Below are 21,457 nucleotides of genomic sequence, written 5' to 3' on the forward strand. Positions count from 1 at the left end.
CCCACCCTCAGAATTTGAGAGAACTGAATACTGTATCTCGACTCGAATAGGTGGATTCGGGGCGCTTTTCCTAGCGCCTTCTGTGCAGAGTTACTGAAGTGTGTGTATGGCCGCGCGTAAGGCTAGTTTTCTGTTCTTGCTGGCTGAAGGACCCTTTGGGTTGCATGAGACCAGGAGCCTTGCCTTGGCATTGGGAGAAAAGTGGGGCATCTCCTTTCTTGCTCTGTTCTGGTTTGGATCTAGGTCGAGAGGATGGGCGCTGTCGACGGTGAGCAAGAGTGCATCAATGGTTGCCTCGACCCCGTTCGCTGCGTCACATCGCTTTATCTTGTACTTTCAGAATTGCATTGGTTGGTTTGCACCTGACCGTGGGGCCTTCAGAATGTTGAAGCCCTGCGCTCTTGCTGCGGTCGTTTTGCCGCACCTATTTTGGGTGAAAGGGCACTTCTTGTTGTGTTGGTTTGCCTGGGCTTGAGTGTGCACAACAGCACTAACACATGGGAGTGCTGTTGTTCCTGTCAGTTCAGGTTTGTGAAGATTTCTTTCGAGAGCATGTTCCGTCCTTGCGGAGCATGTGCACCGCCGTCTTATGTTACAGGTACTTGCTTTTGTGCGATTGGCCCCTTGACGCGTCAATAATGACCTTGCATGACCTGTAAGCAGGGTTGCAAAGTTCATGTTGTGGTTCTACATGTACAGTTTTGAGGCTCAGTTTAAGCCTCTAGCGCGCGTCGAATACCATACTAGCCTTATTGAAGCATGCCAACTCCACTTCACTGTGCGTCACTATCACGTTAGGTACCACCAGTGGCAAGAAGTCTCAGAGCACCTCCTGCACTTTGTCATCCGTCCAATTCCTGAAAATGAGCAGTGCAAATGGACTCCAGTATCATGCAGCTGCGGTATACAAAGCATGCTATGCATGCGGTCGCTCCAATTTAAATTTGTCATGGACACCCGTGGGAATCCCTCAGAAGACCCAAGATGATGCCCTTGTCTTGACAGTGAGCACACAGCAAGTGCAAGGGATGCCTTTTAGTGCACAACAGGTTGATTGTGACCTCACACTATGGGCATCTCTAGGCAGAGCAGCTTGGTGGGACAACCATGCATTCCTGTGACTGAGTTTACAGACAGAAGTTTCAAGTGTATTAATATGACATTAGGCTGCTCGACATGAACGAGAAAATCAATAAGCTGAATACTTCGTCTTGAGTTCATGTCCGCCTTCCCAACAGATACAACCGTGCCGCAATCCGCAGCAAAGAATGCACCAGATCACACCCCAAAATGAAATGTGCCTGTTCTGCCCCGTACATCTCTAGTGTGTCGGTGCCAATTATTCGGCCAGTTGTGCTCACAACAAATACGAAACCGCTCGACTTTGATAGCATCCTGTGCCTAAGCTCGTGAATCCTGAATGACGAAAACAAGTAAGGAATTCCGCTGCTGTTGACATAATCTTGACAAAGATCTCCTAGTGGGCGTCGCGCCACAAAGTGCAAAGAAGAAACAAACTACCGAACACACCCCTCTTGAGCACAAACCATGCTTCAGAGGATGTGGCCGAACAAAATCGGCCATATTAGAGCCGGCACAACGTGGCGCGCCCAGCCGCCGCATGCCCTGTCATGCTGACATTAGCATAACTTCTCTGAATGTAGGCCATTCGTTGTGCATGTGTGCTGGCGTGCATGCTGCCTCAGTAGGTTGTGAGTGGTTGCCGGGAAGGCACTTCCGCTCGGCGCTGCTCCAATGCCAGCACTCCGTTGCTGAGCGAGTTGGTGGAGCTGGAGTGTGGGAAGGCGCTGTCAGACTGGGAGCTGGGGAATGACGGCCCCTTGATACTCCTGCACGCATGGCCAGAAACACTGTCATTTTCTCAGCAACTGTAGACCAACATTCCCGGGCACCCCTTTGATTAGGAAAATGAGAAAGAGAGATGCACGCTTGGAGCGCCACAGTACATGGAAAGGGCTGCGTAGCGGTGTAAAGGCAATGCAAGCTATCGTTGCCAGCCCTGAAGGGGGTGGCCACTGCAGCATCTGCTGCCGTCACCGCTGCCTTTACACTCAATGAGTTGTTTCTGCAGTACATACAACAGCTCCCCGCTGCCCTGCCCTGCCCTGAGGGGCAGACGCAGGACAGACAGCCATGCTGTTGCGACCCTGGTGCACAATTGCACTGCATCCTGACAGGTGTCAGGGGACAGAGGAGGGAACGCGGCGCACCTGGGGCGGCGAACGACCATGGGCTTGGGGAGGGTGAGGTACAGGAGGGCGACACCGCAGAGGACAAAGAAGAAGAAGTAGGCGTCCAGCACGAGGACGTCGCGCACGAGCACGCTGGTGTTGACGCTGATGAGCTGCAGGAAGAGGTCGCCAGTTATCGTCACCGACACGCCCTGCGCCTGCGCAGCCCAACACAGCCACAGCCTCAGCCGACATTGATCTCAACATTTTATGTGTGCAATCCAGGGACAGATGTGTGCCCGGCCAGTCATGAAAAGCGCACAGCATTGCATGGCCCGAGAGGCTTGTGCTCAGTATCACTGCTCACCACTGACATTCTGGGACGCACCCAGCTCAGTGCAGATCAGTGTCTCATGGGTCAAGATTAGATTCTGAGGATTGGCAGCACGGTCAGGGCAGTGTGCCAATAAATACAGATGTGCCTGGTGATGCTCTCTGATGGCGGTGCAGGTGAAGCGGAGGGTGAGGGCGCACCGCAAAGAGCAGGTTGATGCCGGACATTTCGTTGACGATGAGGGACTCGAAGCCAAAGAAGAAGACGGAGAGGTAGTGCACCCACTGCAGCACGGGCGTCACCGCCGCGATGTTCACCAGGTAGCCCGTGAACAGCAGGCTCAGCAGCAGCACCTAGCGCACCACACCCGCTCTACCTCTCAGCACTCCTGCATTATCTCACGTTTGTTCTGGCCCTCCAGAGCCACTACAAAAGCCAATCAGGACCACCCTTCTGTCTCTCATTCACATCAGTGCCCGTCAGAAACACGATGCTGAGAATGCATGGCACCAAATATATTTTCTATCATAAGGACCCTTGGTCCTCTGCTTTCCCACGCTGCAGAATGCCACAAAGCAGAACACCTGCATAGAGATTGAAGACAGGTAAAAAGCGGGGGGCCCGTACGCACCAGGTTCATGATGAGGGCGGCCTTGCCGGCGGTGCCAAAGCCGACTGTGATGGCCATGGAGAGGGCGCCGACGGTGGCAGAGAAGACGGCCAGCACGCAGAAGAAGAGTGCCACGTGGCTGGCATCCGGCTGGAAGCCGATCATGGGATAGAAGGGGATCGAGTAGATCACTGCCGGCAGCACGCGCAGCAGCAGCCCATCCAGCGTGGCTGTGGGACAAGGCACACTGATTATTACCGCCATGCTCAACAAATTCTTTTCTTCCCAGCTTTCCTAGGCTTGATTGCTCTCTGCGTTGCCCTCAATGTATTCATCCCCCAGATCCTGCATGGCTCTTCCAAGACATTTGCAAGAAATTCCAGCAATTTGCAGCAACCCGGAAGCCCTTAGCCTCCCAGCTGACAGGGTCTTGCCACTGGGATTAGGCAAGGATGAAATTAGGCCCAGGATGGTTAAGATTTGGGGTGGAGGTGGCTCACCCTTGGAGAGGTAGTAGGAGAAGGGGCGGTAGTAGCCGCCCAGGCACTCCTTGACCACGAGGCCGCGCTCGTTGACCAGCAAGTCCACCGTCGTCAGTGACGTCAGCGCCAGGAACACCAGCGAGAAGAACACCGCCCCTGCCACGCACGGCACATGGTTCAGGCACCTGCCGTTTCTTGGCCATTGCTCTTTCAACTTCAACCGAGCACACACAGGCCCTGGCAGCCTCTGGCAGCAGACCTCTACTCATCGTGTGATCTGTGCGCCTAAGTCAGTTCTACACTGGCTTCCAGATACCACTTAGTACTCTGTTGGCTGTCAGATCCCTGAGAGAATACTTTGCACTCCTATGCAAATGGGCCAGACACGAACAGGCTGCAAATAATCTCTTGCACAGAGCACGCAGACAGAACCCACTAGAAGAGTGAGGAATAGGGGCAGCAAGGCAGGTGGGCTTGGCAGTAGGCAGAGACATGGGCGGGGGCCGCACCGAGGCGGTTTTGGGCGCCGGCGATGTCGTTGCCGATGTGGTAGAAGATGCCGCCGCAGAGGAGGCCCATGACGAGGGCCATGGCGCAGTGCATGGCCAGGAGCGTGGGGTTGCGAATAATCTCCGTCAGCGTGCGCCAGAACAGCACCGCCAGCTCACGTGCCAGCGGCGCGCGCGGCGGCTTCTTGTGCTGCGCGCAGAAACAACATTCATCGACCAGCACACACATGGACAGGGGGGTCATGATACACCCTCACAAATATTGCTTAAGCAAGCCCCAGAGCGTTTCAACACGGATGATTATATCATGGTTGACAAGCACGCAGGGAACCTTTGGCAACTGCCGCATCAGCTGCAGGACAGGTGCCGCGCCATTTAAATGGTTATCTCTCAGCACCGTCTTGCAAGGCCACGTGCACAATTAAACTGTAGCAGCCAAAGCGATGATCTTGACAAGGCAGAATTTTGTGCTGGAAAAGGGATGTTGATCGAAAACTTTCAGCAGCACGCGGGAGGAATCTCACCGCTAAAGCCTGCGTGAAGCTTTCATCCTTCTCGTCGCCGGGCAGCGTGCTGGTGGGCAGCTCGGTGAACTCCGCCTGCAACCATCACCAAAGCAGCCTCAGGCAAAAGACACGGCAGATCAAAAACAACTTCAGTACCAGCACCCGGCGGCGGCCTGCGCGCCGCATTGAATTGAGCTACAACGCTGAGCAAAGAGAGTTGCCCTGCCCCAGCCAGGCCTGTCTACTCGACCTCCCCTCTCTACAAGCTGCATCTGGGAGCCCTTCCTAGATTTAGCCTGGTATCTAACAGCCAGAGGATCTCAAGAAGCATAGGGGGTGCTAAATACGGCTACTTGCACCGATTGAAGGCTTGGTGTGATTATTCAGTTAATCTGAGCAATGCTTGTCTTAGCATCCCTGTACCTCATGTTATGTAAGATAACCTAAAGTTGATTTGGATCCCAGGGCCCAGAGGTATCGACAGGGCGAGGGGTGCGCACCGCTGCAATGCCAGCATGGGGCCCGTGCGAGTCGACGTGCGCCATGAGCGTGTGGAGCATGGCCGGGTCGGAGACGGAGGTGAGCATGTGCTCTGCGATGGCGGTGTGCCCGGGGCAGGGCAGCCCCGCACGCTCAAAGTGGCCGTAGGCCGCGGCTGGCTCTCCGCTGTAGACCATGTGGCCGCGCGCCATGAGGAACACGCGGTCCAGCAGCTCGTACATGGCTGGCGACGGCTGGTGGAACGACAGCATCACTACGCGTCCCGCCTGCGCCACCTGCGCGCACACCCCGACACAACCAACTCAGCACCAATTAGTTGATCCCCTATTTCTGAAACACCCCACTCACCGGTGCACCTCAGCACCACCCGCTCAGCCCCCGTTTTATATTCCCACTTAAAGGGTGAACCTAACAGCGCCCGCTCAGCCCCTGATTTTCAATTCCCACTAGAGCACACTCCTATGACTGATGTAACAAATGCTCAGTGCTCTTTCAATCCCACTTTCCAACATGATCCTGCAACTAATGCAAGAATTGCAGCCTGATAAGGAGCTGGGAGAAAAGACACCTTGTTCTCTGTAGAGAGTTTTGCAGCCAGTATGTACGTACAGGTGGCACAAGGCCTTCAGAAACACCGGCTACCGCATTGGCACAAAGGGAGAAGGTGAGTGAGGGAAATCACACAGGCAAGGACCGACACGGACCTGTTTGAGGGTGGTCATGAGGTTGACGGCGGTGTAGGAGTCGAGGCCGGAGGTGGGCTCGTCCAGGATGAGGATGGAGGGGTCGATGACCAGCTCCATGCCGATGGTCACACGCCGCCGTTCACCGCCGGAGATGCCGCGGATGCCGCTGCTGCCGCCCACCTGGCTGCCCGCCACGTGCTCCAGGCCCAGCTCATACAGCACGCCCTCCACCCTCGCCTGCAGAGTTTTGTGCACTCTTTCTAAAACACAAGATGACTTCTTATCTGTCATGCTTTGAGCTCCACAGCTCGGGCTGCACCCTTCTTCAGACACAGAATGACCTTCTTTTGTCATGCTTTGAGCTCCACAGCTCAAGCTGGTACGCTGCAATGTGTGGGAGACAGCTACTCTTGTTGAGAGACACCCATGCTGACCCGGTAAAATAGGAGCCCTTGACACGCCACCAATCTCCCAATTGCAGGATCCGGCAAGCCAGCATGCATGCGCACAGGGGATGATGCGAGAAAGGGACGGGTGGGCTGGGCACCTTGACCTCGGCGGCGGTGGCGGAGCGCGGCAGGCGCAGCTGGGCGGAGTAACGCAGCGTTTCGGCGACGGTGAGCGTGGGCAGCAGGAAGTCAAACTGGGGCACGTAGGCCACCAGGCGGCTGGCCCAGCTGCGGCGCGGCTGCCCATCCAGCGTGACCTGCCCATACACCCTGCTGCTGGCCGACAGCGAGCTCACGCTGCCTGCCAGCACACTCAGCAGCGTCGTCTTGCCGCACCCTGCAACGGAAGAAACATGACAGCGGTGAGATTCATCCTTCAAGTCTCTACCAGAGACAGCTTCATCACATGCATGAGGGGCACTGGGTTGCCAACAGCACAGTAAGCTTCTTTTTATATTCCTGCACTTCAGCTGCTTGGTTGTATGCGTCCGCTATATTATCATTCAAGTGTCCAAACTCCTGCCAGTTCTGTGCCTCATGCCATGTATGCTCTGCCAACATATCAATCTCTTCTGCATGCACGGCTCTCAAAAGCAGGGTCAATGGCACAGGAGGGGTCAAGCCTGGAACGCACCTGAGGGTCCAAGGACGCCGACCAGCTCGCCCATCTTGGCCTGCCCAGTCGCGTTGTCCAGAATGTTCACCTGCGCCCGCCGCCCGCACAACCGGTCGCACACCGCTGTCTTTAACCCGCAATGCCGCTTCGGGCCCCGGGTCGGGCCGGCACCCTCCGATGACGAGTCATCATTTGTCGCGCCCACCCTCACCTGTCCCACATCTCTGCCTGTCAGAACTGTGCATGCATGCCATTTCCCTCGCAATTGCAGGTGCAAACAAGTCCAGGAGCTCTGTAACATGCAAACAAAACAATGATGTATGAGGATTCTGAATGGTCACCTGGCCAGGCAGGTGGATCCTTGTCTCTCCTTTGCCATTCTGATGCACTCCATTCTCACCATGCTTGTAGTACCCATTCGTGCCATTCTCCATTCCATTTGCCATCTGCGTAGCAGCCATGGGGAGGATCTGATTGAGATGTAGTCTCCAGAAGTGCACTGGGATTGTAAACGACATTCTATCTAGTAGATCTATTCCCATCATCATCAGGCGCATGGCAGGACTGATTCTAAATCTGCATGAGGAGGAAATTGGGGCGCACAGCAATGCTTCTGTCCTGTCCATTGGCGAGCGGGCGGCCGTGGCCGGCCGGCTTGCCATATTGCACTGCGTTTGCCCAGTGGGCCCGGTTGAAGCGCGAGCCGGGCACCGAGCAGCTCACATGCTCAAACCTGCGCACCCAGGTTTAGCGTCACCACACAGAGACAGCTTCCAAGCACAGTCAGCACTTCGCGCTGTCTTCCATCGGCACCCCACATCAGCAAGTGTCCAAACCTGTTGCCTCTGGCTGCCTTGGGTACCAGCTCTTTACAAGTCTGAATCATGTAGGGCTTGGACACCTAGGGGCAGAAGAAAAATCCGCTCACCTGAGAACGTGAATGGGGTGGGCGGGAGCGCGCGAAACACGGTCCTTGCCGGCCGGCACGAAGACGGCCGACGCGGCGCCGCTGGGGCCCTTGGCGGAGCGGAAGGCGGTTGCAAAAAGCGTGACAACTGCCGCCATGCCGCAGAGCGCAAGCAGTGCCATGATGGGGATGGCCGCGATGACTGATGAGTAGTCACGGTGCACCGTACTTTTGAAGGTGCCTGCCAAAGTGTCCAAATCAGCTTAAGCTTGGTCAATCTTGCTAATGAATTGTGTGCAAGCGCCACATGAAGGCAGAGAGTCAACGGAACTTAGCTCTGCGCACTTGACTAATCTCTTAATAATTTCTCCTCTTGGGATTCAAGATGGTGGGCAATTGAGTCTTTGTGGCAGGCATCACTGTCACAATGCATGCTGATGCCGGGACCGAGTGGACATACCTGAGTTGAGGACGGGGTTCTTCTCAGACACGCAGTCGCCCGCCTTGCAGGGCGTCTCGAGCTGGATGGGGAAGTCTTGGATGGCAATATTGCAGACACCCGAGGCGTCATTGCAGTCCGCGGTGATCTCCTTGCCCTGGATTTGGTCGATGTACGCCGCGGCGATGTCCGGGCAGGCCCCCTGGGGGCAGGCGCACTGGGACGTCTTGCACTGGATCTTGGAGGAGCCCTCCTGGAACTGGCACGCCGACGCTGTGCACTGGATGGGGTTGTCCGGGTACGCCTGCACACCAGTAATTGGCACCATTCAGGATCACAGGATGGAGAAACATGAACCACATTGTCACTGACTGTCTATTGCCCCAGCCACCACAATCTGCTGCACGAGCACCCCTGTCAAGACTTCATAGCCTGCAGAGCAGTCAAGGTTGACTGTATGGTGAATGCTTGCAAACGTGCACGGAGCGTTGCATGAAGTAGGGACCGCTCAAATCAATGTGCGAAGATACTGCACTTGATACTGGGGAGAGGGCGCTACCTGGAGGCGCAAGCCCAGGCGGCAGTAGCCGCCCTCGTCTCCTGCGTTGTTGCGGACCTGCGTGGTGTTGCAGTCAATCCAGTAGCCGCGCTGCGGAGTCAGCAGCCCTGACAGCACCGTCTGGCTGAAGTCGCACACGTATGACTTGTACAGCGTCCGCCTGCATGCGCACTCATCCCATTGATGCCCCAAAATCAAGCCTTTCCTGATCGCCAAGCTCGCCCACCGGCTGGCTTCCTGATCATTCGGGCATCTAGCAGTGCTCATGCTCCCAGATATACGCGTGGGAGGCTTTCAACAAGCTTCCAACAATAGATTTGGCACATAATTAATATTATGGAGAGAAGTAGAATGAACACAGAGTCAAAAAGCATAAAATGCATGCTCACTCCGTGAACTGGAAGCCGGTGTTGCAGGTAGCAGCGGCGTCGCCCAGGCTGGCCTTGCAGACTTGGTCAGCCACGCAAGCATCGCAGTTGGCGCCCTGCCATCCCTGTTTGCAGCTGTCGCACGCAGGCGTCGCCCCATTCTTGCACACCGCTATGCCTGCACCAGGAAGCCACAAGCGATCCGTCAGGCCCTTCGTGCACCCTGTGCTGCCGTGTCTCGCCCTTCTATGTACCTCCACATTGCTAGGAAAGCACTGCCCTCTCAGCCTGTAGGACCCTCTCTCCAAAGATCGCCTTCATGCCCAGCAGTGTGCCACAATCTCCTGCGGAGCTCAATGGCATCGAGAAGGTTCCGCATGTTTTGAAAACCAAGAACAATGAGGAGGACAGGCAAGTGATGGTGTGAGGCGAAGATGTGCGCGCACTGCTCTTGGGGTCCAGGTCTTTGGAGGGGCCGAAGGCGTTGCCGGCCAGGACGCCCAGAGCGCCGCCGCCGGTGCCGGTGGACACGCTCTGCTGCACCGCGTCGGCCGTCGACTGCTGCGGCGCAGCAGAAGCCCCGCCACCCGACAGGATTGGCACTGACTCCTGATTGGCAGCAGTGCCCGTGTCTGCAGAGGCACAACATGCAACAATCAGTCACGTCTTGGCGGGCTCTGCATTGCCCCGCTGAAGCACAGCATATGCTGCCAAACAGCGTCACGTCTATGTGATCACCAGGTTGACATCAGTTACAAGCCTTCGCCGTCAAAAGCTTCTCCACGCACACTATATGCTGCCCCTGCTACGGTTGATCAGCCGCAGAGATAGGCGGCCAAGTGATCAGAAGACAACTTGAATGCTCACATTGGGTGCTTCCAGCGGCTGCAGCAGCGGCGGGCGCTTTGGCAGGCGGCGAAGCTCGCACGGCAGCCTTTGCTGGAGCTGGTGCGGGCGCCAAACTCGATGCAGCCACCGGCTTCCTGGCAGCCCCCGGGCAGTTGGCCTGGACGACCTGGCTGCAGTCATCGCCTAGCGCACCAAAAATACATCTCAGCATATGCTTGCATTAGAGATCCGCATTGATAGATTCTGCCAAGATCAACATGATGGTGCACTGCTTGCCCCAATCTTGCCGGCTCGCTTTAAAATGCAATGTGCGCTACCTTACTGCAGCTGCAGAAAGGATAGTATTTGCAATCAATATTTCATTGCATTCTGCCAACGGGCTGCGCGCACCTCCATAACCACAAGCACATGAGCAAGTCTTCTGGGCCGTGCAGCTGCCGTGCACTCCACAGCCGCGTGAGCAGCCCAGGATCGCCTGCGCAAAATAATATCCGGGCTGAATGATTTGCATATATCTGGGCGTAATGATCTGCATATCAGCATCCAGGGCTGCCAGTGTTTCAGCAAACAGCCACATCCGGCGTCAGGTGATTTGAGGACATGAAGGTGCCCCAAAACTTGTTCAGGCAATTAGAGCAAGACAACCAGGTCGAAAATCAAAGGGATCTAGGAGGGGCAGCGCACCGAGCCCTGCACATTGCCTGCAAAGTAGTATGCAGCCTCGCCTTGCAGCCCAAGGGTCTCAAATTGCGAGACAAAGGTGAAGTTGAAGTTCGAAAACGTCAACCTGACGCCTGAGGTGCCCTGCATGCAGGCAACAACGTTGCGATCAGAAGTGATGTACTATGCCCAAGCACAAGGACTTCCCTCACCCCTGTCGTCTGCCCTCTGCTACACTGGACACACATTTCACAAAAAATAGGTATGACAACAAACCCTTTAACACAGACTTGGCTTGCTGGACCAGTTCTTCAAGGGAAAAAAAATTAGATACTTTTGCCACAAATACACTCTGCCGCATTGCACAAGGAGGAATGGTTGCACATGATCATGCATGACACATCCAAAGTGGTCGATCATTGCTGCAGAGAAGGGGCACACGGTTGAATAGACTGAAATCAGCACTGAAGAGTTGGTTGTCAAGGACTCCAATTGCACCGAGGACCCTCCTCCTCCATCTGCACCCGCAATGGGCAGGGACGTTGCAACACTGGAACTTCCGTTCACGACTTGGGAGAACAGCGTGGTCCCGTAGGCTCCATTGGCCGGTGTCGCTGGTAAAGGAGGGAGCGGCGGAGACGTCAGGTTGAACTCGATGCCGTAAAAGGTCACCTCAGCCAGTGCTGCTTCTCCGATCTGCGAATTGCGATCGCAACATGTTATTAATCGAAGACATATGTGGAATCGGCGTTTCGCGGACACTTGGCATGTGATTCAGGGCAACTGCTCCGCTAGACATGGCAGCTTTCCCCTGCTCGCGCACCTGTGCCTGGAAGGAGTCTGGCTGCATTCGTACTGGATCTGCATCTGCAGGTGTGACCAGTTTTGCTCCCGGTAGCGCATTAGCAAACGCCGAAGGCGTCGTGGGGCAAGCTTCGCTGGGAAATGACAAAAAAAGCTTCCCAGCGAGGCTTAATTGCTGGCTGCTATTGACCAATATCGGAGCTTGCAGAGGCTGTAAAAGTTCTCCTCCGGCAGTAAGAGTGCTCTTTGCGGGCTCAACGTCCAAGCCGAGCAGGCACTGACCGCTGACAGAGGCAAATAGGCCTAGACAGACCGCACATGCAAGACTCACTGCCACGTTCATGCGTCCCATCCTGGAGCTTTCTAGCCGCGGCCTACATCCAGATTTTAGCTGCCCAGGGCCAGCGACTGCGCCCCTGAAATTCCTCTGACGCACCCAAACGAGAAAAGGCTCCCGTCAGGCGCAGGATCAGGCGCCCCACGGTGCACACAAAAACTAACAATGATCGTGCTTGTCCTTATTCAGCACGCTGCGCAGTAACCTGCAGTTGCCGCACCTATTTCAATTCTTATTGGTGTCTGAGGCAGACAGGCAGACGTGAGAGCAGCTGCTTTGCTTTGGTGCCACAGCTCACACCGAAGCCTAATTTGGTCGCCCTGTTGCATGACAAAGCAATTTTAGGTTCCATCTTGGACTGGCAAAAACCTTGCTATCATGATCACCAATTATCAAGCCCTGGCCTAGAATTTATTGGTCTTTGGACAATTCATGTGACATCTTGCATATATCCTGCTCTTTCGGGGCGAAAATGGGGCGTACAATTAGCTGCTGTGACAATCATCACTTCGTTTTGGCGCTTGAACGCGTAAAGATCCAAGAAACTTGGGTAATAGGTACTGTATTCGGTCAATGAGATCGTCTCTTGTGCGCATTTGATCGGCAGTCAGGTCTTTGGGAGCTTCGGAGGTGGAATGGATGCTGAAGATCACTGCAGTGTCGTCGGGTGCGACCTCCTGCGTGACTTGCATCAGTATGCCACACTGTTTACTGCGTCATGATGTCATATTGTTGTCTCATGGATGCTCTTATCAGATGCTGGTGTCGCTGAGCGTGCCAGTGCTCTCGCACACAGGGAAGCCCAGGCCTACTGTGGAGCATATCAGACCTTTTCTTCTCCCTTGAACCTCCCGTCGCACCGGCAAGACTCTGCACAGCTACCAGCAACCATCTTGCCACTTTTTGGAGCAGCAAGCTCATCAAGTGCGTTTCTGGACTGAAGTGACTCCTTCTCAGCATATCAGGAAAAACGCAGGCTGTCCGATCGATGCCCATCATGTCAAGTAATTTCATTATTCATCAGGCAATCGTGGCAAGGAAAATGGAGGGGCACCTGCGACAGAGGTCAGCACGTCGGGCCAGAAAGACCACAGCACCGTGGCATTCTGTGGTGGACCCATCTGGGCACTTGACTGGTGCCCCTACCAGTCGAGCAGTGCCCAGTATCTTGCGGTGAGACATGGTCTTTGTTTTTCATCCTCTAATCATGTCTGCGTGTGCATTGAAACCAATAAATTGCCCTGGCGAACCCAATAACATCTTGTTTGAAATCAGGTGGCCGCACACCCAAAGGCGCGCGAGCGGAACGTGATCGGCCGCGCCTTGGAGGGTCCTGTGCTGGTCCAAATCTGGCGCGTGCCAAGCAGTGCCAATACAGATGAAGGAGCCAGACGAGGGTCCACAGACAGTGCTGCAGCTGCAGCCGGCAGCGCCGGCCCTGGGCCAGGCTCGGGGGCTGGAGGGTGGATGCCAGGCCAGGGGGAGGGGCCGAATGGAGATATTTCAGAGGCAGGCTGCAGTGGGTGTCATGCTCCGGACGGGCTGCCCAGGATGGTGTTGGGGATCTGCTTGGATGGCGGTGTTGTGTGGGACTGTAAGTGGCGGCCGGGCAGCAGCGGAGGGGATAGCAGGTGACATAAGACCCTGTTCCTTCCGCTGACTGGGTTCTTCATCACAGCTTCCAGCCTCTGCAACTTGTTCCAATCAGAAAGCAAATGAGTGCACATCGAATGTCGACCTCTGTGCGCTGGGATAAAGAAATGGACAGCTTAGCATCCAAATCTAGCCTTTGGTTATCAGCAGCGGCAGTGCAGATTCCTGCGTCATTGGGTGTCATGCAAGCATCTGCAACAAGGTCGTGTGTCAGCTGGCAGGTTGGGTACATTGGCTGTGGTGCTCGGGAGCGGAGAGGTGCAGCTGTTGCCGGTGCCCCACCCTGACCACATCGGGAGCGCGCATGCAGCCGCGCATCAGCGGCCGGGGCCGAGGGGCACCGGGACAGCGCCGCCGGGGGAACTGGGAGGACCGCGCCTTGTGCGGCTGCAGCCTGAAGCGTCTGCGGCTGGTAATGACTTGGGAGGCAGCCTGCCGAGCGTTGCAGAGTGGCTGCCCAGCGCCCCGCATGACCTGCTCCTGGTACGCAGCCAACTGAACTTTACAGCGGGCACCATGGGCGACTGTCTGTATGGGATGCAAGCATATGGCAGTCCTTGCACAGACATGCATCTGCGAGGTGTATTCTCAAGTGCATGTCCCGTCATCACTGCTCAAGCACCAGCGGACGCATGTAAGTAGTCTTAAAAGGTGTTGGACTGTTTTGCGGATGTCAGAAACGGTGTGCTGCTGTGACGGCAGGTGGGCTTCTGGGACGGCACAGTAGCTCTGTGGAGGCTGATCACTGCCATGAATGGCGCCGAAGCATCTGCTGGGAGGGAGTCAGAACGGGAGGTGCGCATGGAGCTGCTGCTGCACATGCCAGCACTGGAGGGTCCTGTGCGGGGGCTGGCCTGGGTGCCCCCAGAGGTGGCCACCGCTGCGGGGGATCGAGCCCACCGCCACCTCTTCGCCACCGTCGGCCACTCCGACAAGCTGCGCTTCTGGGACTCCAGGCGAGGCTCCAATAAAAGCTCCAATTTCTGTGCCATGAACCTCCTTGCAGCTTGAGGTGTCAGCCCTGTGCATGTGGTATCTGGGACCATGGCCATCTCATATGATATTACGCCTACCCTTACAGTACTTAATTAAAGTGCACTGTCAACCTTATTGCCAGGTTGTATTCTGTGCCATTACGATGTTGCCTGATAATCCATGTGTAGAAAGAAAATTGCCCCAACTCTGTCAACTTCGTGTGATAAACCAAAAAGTTCCGTTCAATCTGCTATGCAGGAGCCCGTACAGTCCACTGCTGGAGGCCCCGTGCCAAACATACTGGAAGATGGGCGTGGAGTGGACGGGGGACCCTGCAGGGGTGATTGTAGCGGAGGACGGGGGCACGCTACGCTGGATCGACCTAAACCCCTTTGGCCGCACCTCGCGCATGTCATGCAACACCAACATCACGTGCGCACACCCTCACATGCGCTGGCCTGACCTGCCCAACAGACACAGCCCAAACAGGGCTGGCATCATCTATGGAGGAGAAACAGTCCAGTTTGCAACTAGGAATTGAGATTCTTGCCAGATAAATATGTGCGCACACAGCCTGCGCAGCACTGGTGGCCGTGGTATGCTTCCCATAAACATCTGTGATGCAGAATGGCTATTCAACTGGCTTTCAGGATATGGAAGAATGTCCCGCTGGGCGGCTGAGCCCTCATGCGTCCAGATTCTAGCCTGCCTGATGCTCGTGTGAGGGCTTGTCGGTGGATGGCTGTTTTATATTAATTAAGTGTATCTGTCTGGTTTGCAGAGGCGGACAGGGGACAATGTGGGACGTGCACTGCCAGCCTGGCGGCGGCTGGATCGCCTATGCAAGCGCAGACGGCGAAGTTGCTGTTGTGCGGTTGGAGCGAGACTTGGCCTCACAGCGTCACAGCGTCCTTGCTGGTGCCTACTCTCACACGCACATCCCTTTCTCATGCCCCAGCTCAGCAGCCAATGGCAAGCTCAACATAGGCTAAGAACCCGTCAATCCCAGGCCCAGGCTTCTGGGATTTTTTATATATTCACAGAAAACGTCAAGCGATCTGCTCTGGCATCCAGCTCCTAAAAACAGCAGCTCACATGTCTGCACATGATGGTTGCTCGGGAAAGAGCTGAGTGCTTACACATTTGCATGCGAATGAGAGCGCCTTCTTGCTGTGCACACTATTTGTCTGCATGCTCAGGCTTCCGGTGGGAGGCTGGTTTGCTCACAGTGCTCGACAGAGCAGACTTGGCAGTTGGCAGCAGGCTGAGGGCTGGCAGCAGCAAGCAGCCGCGGGTGAGCGTACCTCAGGAGGCCGTACACAGAGTGCGATGGAGCTGCGCACCGGCTCAACCAGAGGTGAGCGTTCCCTGTCCCACACACCATGGGGTCTTGTTACTTCTGCTTTCACCCTTTTCCAGCCTTCCAAGGCTAGGTGCATTCCAGCAGGATTTATATAAATTCCTTCCAAACTTCCCTGTCTTTGCATTTTCTCCACCATGGGGTTTGGGCTCACTCTAAAGTGGGGCAGAGCTGTAAAAGCTGCAGACGTACAAGACGAAGGGCAGCAGAATGTGAGACAGGGCAGCAAGTGCGGAATAGAGTCATTCTTTCCACTAAGAGCGTCGGTGTGATTGTTTTACCTTTGGGTTAGAGGAGTCTGATTGTATGAATCTTGATCTCTGAGGTGCATCAGTCCAGTGTGCTGCCATGCAGGCTGGTGTAGCTGGTGGTATTCTTGTTGGAGATCCAGCTGGAGCAGCACTTACAGGAAGGGGAGGACGGATGCTGGCAGGGAAGGCCTCGCCTGCTCTGCTTGCCTGTGGGGGCGCTGCAGGACTTCTCCTGATTATGAGCGCATGATCTGAGTCACGATAAACACATAACTGCAGAGCAGCAGGACTGTTGACAGTGGCGGCAGTGCAAGCCATGCCAGGTCTGCGTTGTCATGTGGTGCTGATTGCTCTGTGCAAGCAGGTCAACTGTTAGTGTTGGTCTTGCAAAGAATGCGAAGGGTGCTTCCCATCTGTAGATTAATGTGGGAGTTCTTTCTGTGGGGTTTTGCGTCATGTGAAATCTGTGTGCAACATTTTTATGCTTTTTCAGCTGCGCAGCGGATATTGAGACACTAGTTCTGGCATGATATTGAGACAAAAGTGCACGCTCTTTGGGTGCATGAGAAGCACCGACAATTGCACTCTGCGAGGCCATCAACCTTCTGTACTTGATGCCACATGGATACTGCCAGCACCAACATGCACCATCTCACAGTATAGCATCTATTTCTTTACATCAGGGACATCAGAACATTAACAAATTCCTGTCTGGGATGAAAATACTGAGAAAAGGCGGTGCGATCATGTATATAGCAAAGTGATAGCGAAAACCCTTCCATACTGATAGAAGCCCAAGCGGCCCCCCAAGATCTGAATCCACATGCAAGGTCCATACGGTCCACTCACATGACAACACTACTTAATGACGGCGCACTGCAGAGTGCGCAAGATCAATCACTCACAACATCGCAACAGTTTCCTGAAGGATGCGGAGTCTCTCATCAATAAACAAGTCAATAATTATCGTCGATTATCCCCTCAAAGAACCTGCAGGCTCTGGTTATGCAGCATCCCTGTCGCACATTCAAGCATGTCCATGTGAGCCAGGGAGTCCTCAATGACATTGCCAGCAGGCTTTCCACAAGACGTTGCAAAATTAACCACTGTTATATGTTGGCTCCAAAATGTCCAAATTCCTATCCAGACTGGGCCTCTCGACTGCCACCCAAAGCGGGATGTAGTACTATGCCAAAACACTGCTGCTTCTCCTCAAGTGTGAGGTCTGGCACGCATGAAAAAATCAATAGGCATTGGTAGGCATTTGCCCTGTGGGCGTGTGGCTGTTGGGCCTGCCCAAAAAATGAAACAATGCCGCTGCTTGCAGTAGAGGAGAAGCCAACTTCTCAGAGCGCCGGTGCGCCACCGGCCTTACGTTCACGCAGCCTCATCTATACAAATACAATGGCACGGGTGCTCCACGCACATACCGCACAAGTCTTTCTTGATGCAACGGCCCATCCAAACTTTTCCCTTTTTCCTTGCAAAGCTTGAGCAGAACAGAACCTTCTGTCACCATGTCGCGGCCCAAAGGCCGGCTCTCGGCTGAAGCCCCCAGACAAAGAATTCCAGTGGATTGCTGTCTTGACCAGTATGCATGAATGGGGGTGAGGGAGACCTGAAGCAACCAGAGTGGTCAGCCATCTGCGCGCCTCAGCCCCCATTCACGGTGTCTTGCCTATACCACAATTTGCAAGCATTCTCTTTTCAAATGAGGTGTATGTCCATGTGAGAGGCATGCATCTCTCCATGCACTTTCAAATTGAGGGGTCCCTCGTCATCCCCACTGCATTCTGCGTCAGAGGCATGCTCCATGTCGGTGTCCGGTGCCGGCAGCGCTTGGCAGTGCTCGTCGATCATGTCCAAGGGCCCGTCCGTTTCCATCTGCTTCACAAAGCGGCCCTTGACGCGCGGCCTGCGCACAACAACATTTATTATTAGTAATATATCCCTTTCCTGCCAGAAGGCAAGGTACGTCCTGCAGACAAGCTGCGTTTGAAGGCTGCCACTTCCCTACCCCTCGTCTACAGTAGCATTGTAGAATTCTGGCTGCATGGACATGTTACTACAACATGATGTTAGTAGTGCTGAAGATGCCAAGGTATTTCTGTCTCTCTTGGACACCAAGGATCTTCACTCAAGGGGCTACGTAATATCAAAGGGGAAATTGAAACTGGAAACAGCACAGAGTTCCTGATGGCTGAATGCCCTACTGACGCGCGCAAAAAAACTCTGAATATTCCAATAATCCACAGTCTGCTACTGGATAATAATTCTATATCAAAAGTGTCAAGACCACAACACTTTAGAGGTCACACCATGCAAAAGATTGAAAGATGTTTTTCAAGAGAGCAAATCCTCACATTCATGCCAGTCCATCACCCAGACATGCACATGTGTGGTCGGGTAATTGAAAGCATGCCTGCGATCCGCGTTGACCTTGCGCTTCTCGTAGCGGATGGTCTTGGTGTTGGAGAAGACGCGGCGGCGCTTCTTGTCCCGGTATCTCTCCAGGCTCTCGTGCCGCACGCTCAACTCTTGACCTGGCAACCACAGATTCACTTTTATGCCATAGGCAGCGCTGACCACTTCAATGCAGTCAGGTTTGTAAACTCCCTTGCATCCGCACTCAATTGAAAAGTGCGCAGGCCGTCACTTTTGCAGAGACATTTCTCAGCACTCTGGAAGAATTGCTTAGAAGCATGAGGACTGCAGAGGATTGGTAAAGTTACCTCCGGTTTTGCAAGGCAGGCGAGCAGCGTTCCTCATGTTGAAACCCGCCACGGCTGTGTGCACGTCATCGAAGTGCCTCTGCAGCGCGCCGCCCTCGCGGCCCTGCAGCGCCTCCTGCTTCACAGCCGCAGCAAAACGCTGTGCAAACTCTGCATTTGCTGCATCCTGTGCTGCCCGCCCCTGCGCCGACATTCCTCAGCTCAGGATGAGCACTTCAGTCTGCACTGCTATAAGCAACCATCGCCAAACATGCCAGAGCGGGATCATGGACAGACCAAGGTGTGAACACAACGTTGCATGGATGCATTTGTCTACTGGAAGGCTCTGCTGACAGGCAGTGAGGCCGTAAGAAATCAAACGCAGTGAGGCGACAGGGCAGTACCTTTGGTGCGGGGGCGATGAGATCAGGAGCTGTAAGGGCGGTCCCCAGGTGGTTGTTGCACACATTCTGCACCGACACAGCCGCCACGCCGGTCTGCGCTGGCCAGGTTGGCGGGTCATTATGTGACTGCTTTGCTGCCGCCTGTGCACACACAGCGTCACTTTTCTCTCAGATGCCGCTGTGAAGCCACTCTTTTCCATCACAACACGTTGCCTGTCACAGCGTATATGTAGAGCAGTGGGGAAACCCGCTTAATAAGTAACAGCCCATCATGCCCAAACAAGTTTAATCCAATTTGAGCTTGTGGGGCATCACCCTGGTGCGCAGCAAGCTCTTAATTTCCAGGAAGACAGTAGAGGCATGCGAGAGGAGAGATCACCTGCTCAGATGCAAACTCTTCGACTGGGGCACCAGCGCGCCGGCGGTGAGTGGCGGCAGTGACCCGTGGGATGACTGCACCGCCATTCTGGCCGGCCGCGGCGTCGCCGCCGGGCGCCATGCCATAGTGCCAGGAGCCCAAGTCCAGCGTGAGGCCCAAGCCCATGCCGAGGCTCAGCTGCATGTGCGACTGCTGCAGCACCGGCGTCGTGCCCCGCCTCTGCTGCTGCTGCTGCTTTCCTTGCTCGAGTCCTCCCTGTCGAACAGCCACCCCCTCCAATAAGATACGAAGGCCCAGACGAATCACAGGGGAACCGCAGCTCTCATGGATGAGTTCATCAAGCTTTTGCTGCAAACAAGTTTGCAAAGTGATCTTTCAAAACAAAGCAAAAGTAAATTTGGAAACAAATGCACTTCAGGGAAATTGTACAACAGATAAGTTGGCCCAAGAGTGTCACCTCCTTGCTGTGCACCTGCCGCAGGTTTGCCTGCATGACCTCCTGCGGTGTCAGGGGGGTCAGCTGCGGGCGCTTGTCGGGCAGCCCCAGGCCCAGCGCTTGGTGCGCAGCCCTGGCGTTGCTCGGGGCACTGCCCTGAACAGCTGCTTGGGCGGTTGCCTGCGGAGGCCTTCCTTGAAGCTGCTGGGCCTTCACTGCGGGGGGTGGCCCACCCGTTGCTGGCTGGGTGGTCGGCGCCTGTGTGGCATTGCTGCAATCCTCCCAAGCTGTGCTGTTGTAGAGTCTGCTGCTCGCTGCCGCGGGCACTGAGTCAAAGCTGCTCCTGTTCGAGCCCGGGTCGCCGTCCGTGCTGCCATCTGACGGCTGCACCTCCCTGCCTTCCTCCATGCTCGGCCTTGACAAGACGCCTTTGGCCTGGAACCTGTGGAGTGCCTCGGCAACGCTCTGAGAGGCGGCTGTCCGAAGATTGCTGTCGCTGGCGCCTCCCTTCGACATGTGGGACATCCCAAAAGCGCCAAACTCCAGAAAGCATGAGCCCATGGATCCCTTGTCAAAGGCATCCGCCTCCTCCCGTGTCATGGGCTCTGCATTGCACACCGGCATAGCACCGCTGCTGTCTTCGCTGTCACACACGTCGCCCCTTCTGCTGGAGGCATCATAGCCGCTGCTGTCTGCTGCTGCGCTGTTCTGGCTCTGCTTGCCGGAAGCCTGGTGCGTTGTGCCCGAGATCAGCCTCCTGTCGATGAGCAGTGGCTCTGGGTGATCTTGAATCAGCCCCATGGGGAGGGGCACGTCGTATGGCAGCTGCTCGTTGTCACTGGGGCTGTACGGAGATGGATAATGCTGCTCCTCCCGCGTGTCTTGCCATTCTCTGCACGCGAAATCGACCCTTACGGAATCAGCACACAGGCGATCGAGACTTCCTTAGACTGTCTAGTGATGTCGGGCATTGTGCAAGGGAACAAGCCATTGTTGCGGTGCATTATAAGAGACATCTGGTACTTGTCAAAAAGGTGCTGGTTTTGAGGGCTTACGGTGCATCCTGTTGTCCTGCACGGCCGGAGTGGGCCACATCTATAACGGAAGTCTCCATTTTGAGGCTTTTCGCCTGCAGCAGCAAAGTGGGCTCTTCAGCACCAGTCAGCACTTTAAGATGGGGGTTATCCGATGTCTGCAGACCTGCTGACCAGATTGAGCGTCAGCTGGGTGACATGGACGGTGTGCGGGATATGCAGGCCTCTGAGCAAAGACAAGCCAACTGAGTACAGACAAGCCTTGGGTTCACGTCACAGATGTGGGCAACAAAGCATCCAGTCTCTGGAGCAGATACCGGCCCTGAACTCACCTAGATTGCTACCCGCATGGTTTTTGCGAGTGAGAAGATACCTTGATCTCCGTCTCCGGAGAAAAGCGCAAGACTTTTTGACAAAAGTGCTGATGCGAACGCCTTTATTTTTCC

General features: G+C 55.1%; 4 protein-coding genes across 4 annotated transcripts; 2 read left to right on the forward strand and 2 right to left on the reverse strand.

Annotated features, from left to right (window-relative positions):
* Positions 1 to 1,110: 1,110 nt before the first annotated feature.
* On the reverse strand, positions 1,111 to 12,042 carry COCSUDRAFT_66913 (hypothetical protein). The gene is made up of 23 exons (XM_005645977.1): positions 11,491 to 12,042; positions 11,166 to 11,363; positions 10,692 to 10,811; positions 10,398 to 10,482; positions 10,026 to 10,190; positions 9,605 to 9,790; positions 9,180 to 9,336; positions 8,791 to 8,950; positions 8,253 to 8,535; positions 7,814 to 8,033; positions 7,489 to 7,618; positions 7,227 to 7,331; positions 6,904 to 7,096; positions 6,368 to 6,606; positions 5,839 to 6,057; positions 5,134 to 5,409; positions 4,652 to 4,726; positions 4,128 to 4,317; positions 3,637 to 3,774; positions 3,158 to 3,366; positions 2,727 to 2,879; positions 2,232 to 2,410; positions 1,111 to 1,850 (listed from the first exon to the last, which is right to left on the reverse strand). Exons 1-23 carry the CDS (start codon positions 11,821 to 11,823, stop codon positions 1,703 to 1,705), a joined length of 4,161 nt encoding a protein of 1,386 aa, XP_005646034.1. The 5' UTR covers positions 11,824 to 12,042; the 3' UTR covers positions 1,111 to 1,702.
* A 1,317-nt stretch (positions 12,043 to 13,359) lies between these two features.
* Positions 13,360 to 14,472, forward strand: COCSUDRAFT_43208 (hypothetical protein; the record flags this gene model as incomplete). The annotated part of the gene is made up of 3 exons (XM_005645978.1): positions 13,360 to 13,439; positions 13,683 to 13,944; positions 14,164 to 14,472. 3 exons carry the CDS (start codon positions 13,360 to 13,362, stop codon positions 14,470 to 14,472), a joined length of 651 nt encoding a protein of 216 aa, XP_005646035.1.
* A 271-nt stretch (positions 14,473 to 14,743) lies between these two features.
* On the forward strand, positions 14,744 to 16,283 carry COCSUDRAFT_56705 (hypothetical protein; the record flags this gene model as incomplete). Its single annotated transcript, XM_005645979.1, has 4 exons — positions 14,744 to 14,868; positions 15,218 to 15,354; positions 15,636 to 15,793; positions 16,272 to 16,283. 4 exons carry the CDS (start codon positions 14,744 to 14,746, stop codon positions 16,281 to 16,283), a joined length of 432 nt encoding a protein of 143 aa, XP_005646036.1.
* Positions 16,284 to 17,754: 1,471 nt separating this feature from the next.
* Positions 17,755 to 21,410, reverse strand: COCSUDRAFT_48136 (hypothetical protein; the record flags this gene model as incomplete). The annotated part of the gene is made up of 8 exons (XM_005645980.1): positions 21,344 to 21,410; positions 21,033 to 21,106; positions 20,014 to 20,869; positions 19,542 to 19,796; positions 19,163 to 19,303; positions 18,780 to 18,960; positions 18,487 to 18,590; positions 17,755 to 18,003 (listed from the first exon to the last, which is right to left on the reverse strand). The coding sequence occupies exons 2-8, from the start codon at positions 21,089 to 21,091 to the stop codon at positions 17,755 to 17,757; spliced, it is 1,845 nt and encodes a 614-aa protein (XP_005646037.1). The 5' UTR covers positions 21,092 to 21,106; positions 21,344 to 21,410.
* Between the last annotated feature and the right edge of the window lie 47 nt (positions 21,411 to 21,457).

This window comes from Coccomyxa subellipsoidea (assembly GCF_000258705.1).
Source record: "Coccomyxa subellipsoidea C-169, whole genome shotgun sequence".
NCBI classification, from domain to species: domain Eukaryota; kingdom Viridiplantae; phylum Chlorophyta; class Trebouxiophyceae; family Coccomyxaceae; genus Coccomyxa; species Coccomyxa subellipsoidea.

Coding starts and splice junctions, on each gene's coding strand:
- COCSUDRAFT_66913 (XM_005645977.1), bottom strand. CDS start 11,823: ATGGGACGCATGAACGTGGCAGTGAGTCTTGCATGTGCGGTCTGTCTA. Junction 8,951..9,179: donor ACCGGCTTCCAGTTCACGGA/GTGAGCATGCAT, acceptor GTGCGCATGCAG/GCGGACGCTGTACAAGTCAT. Junction 2,411..2,726: donor GCATCAACCTGCTCTTTGCG/GTGCGCCCTCAC, acceptor TGGGCTGCGCAG/GCGCAGGGCGTGTCGGTGAC.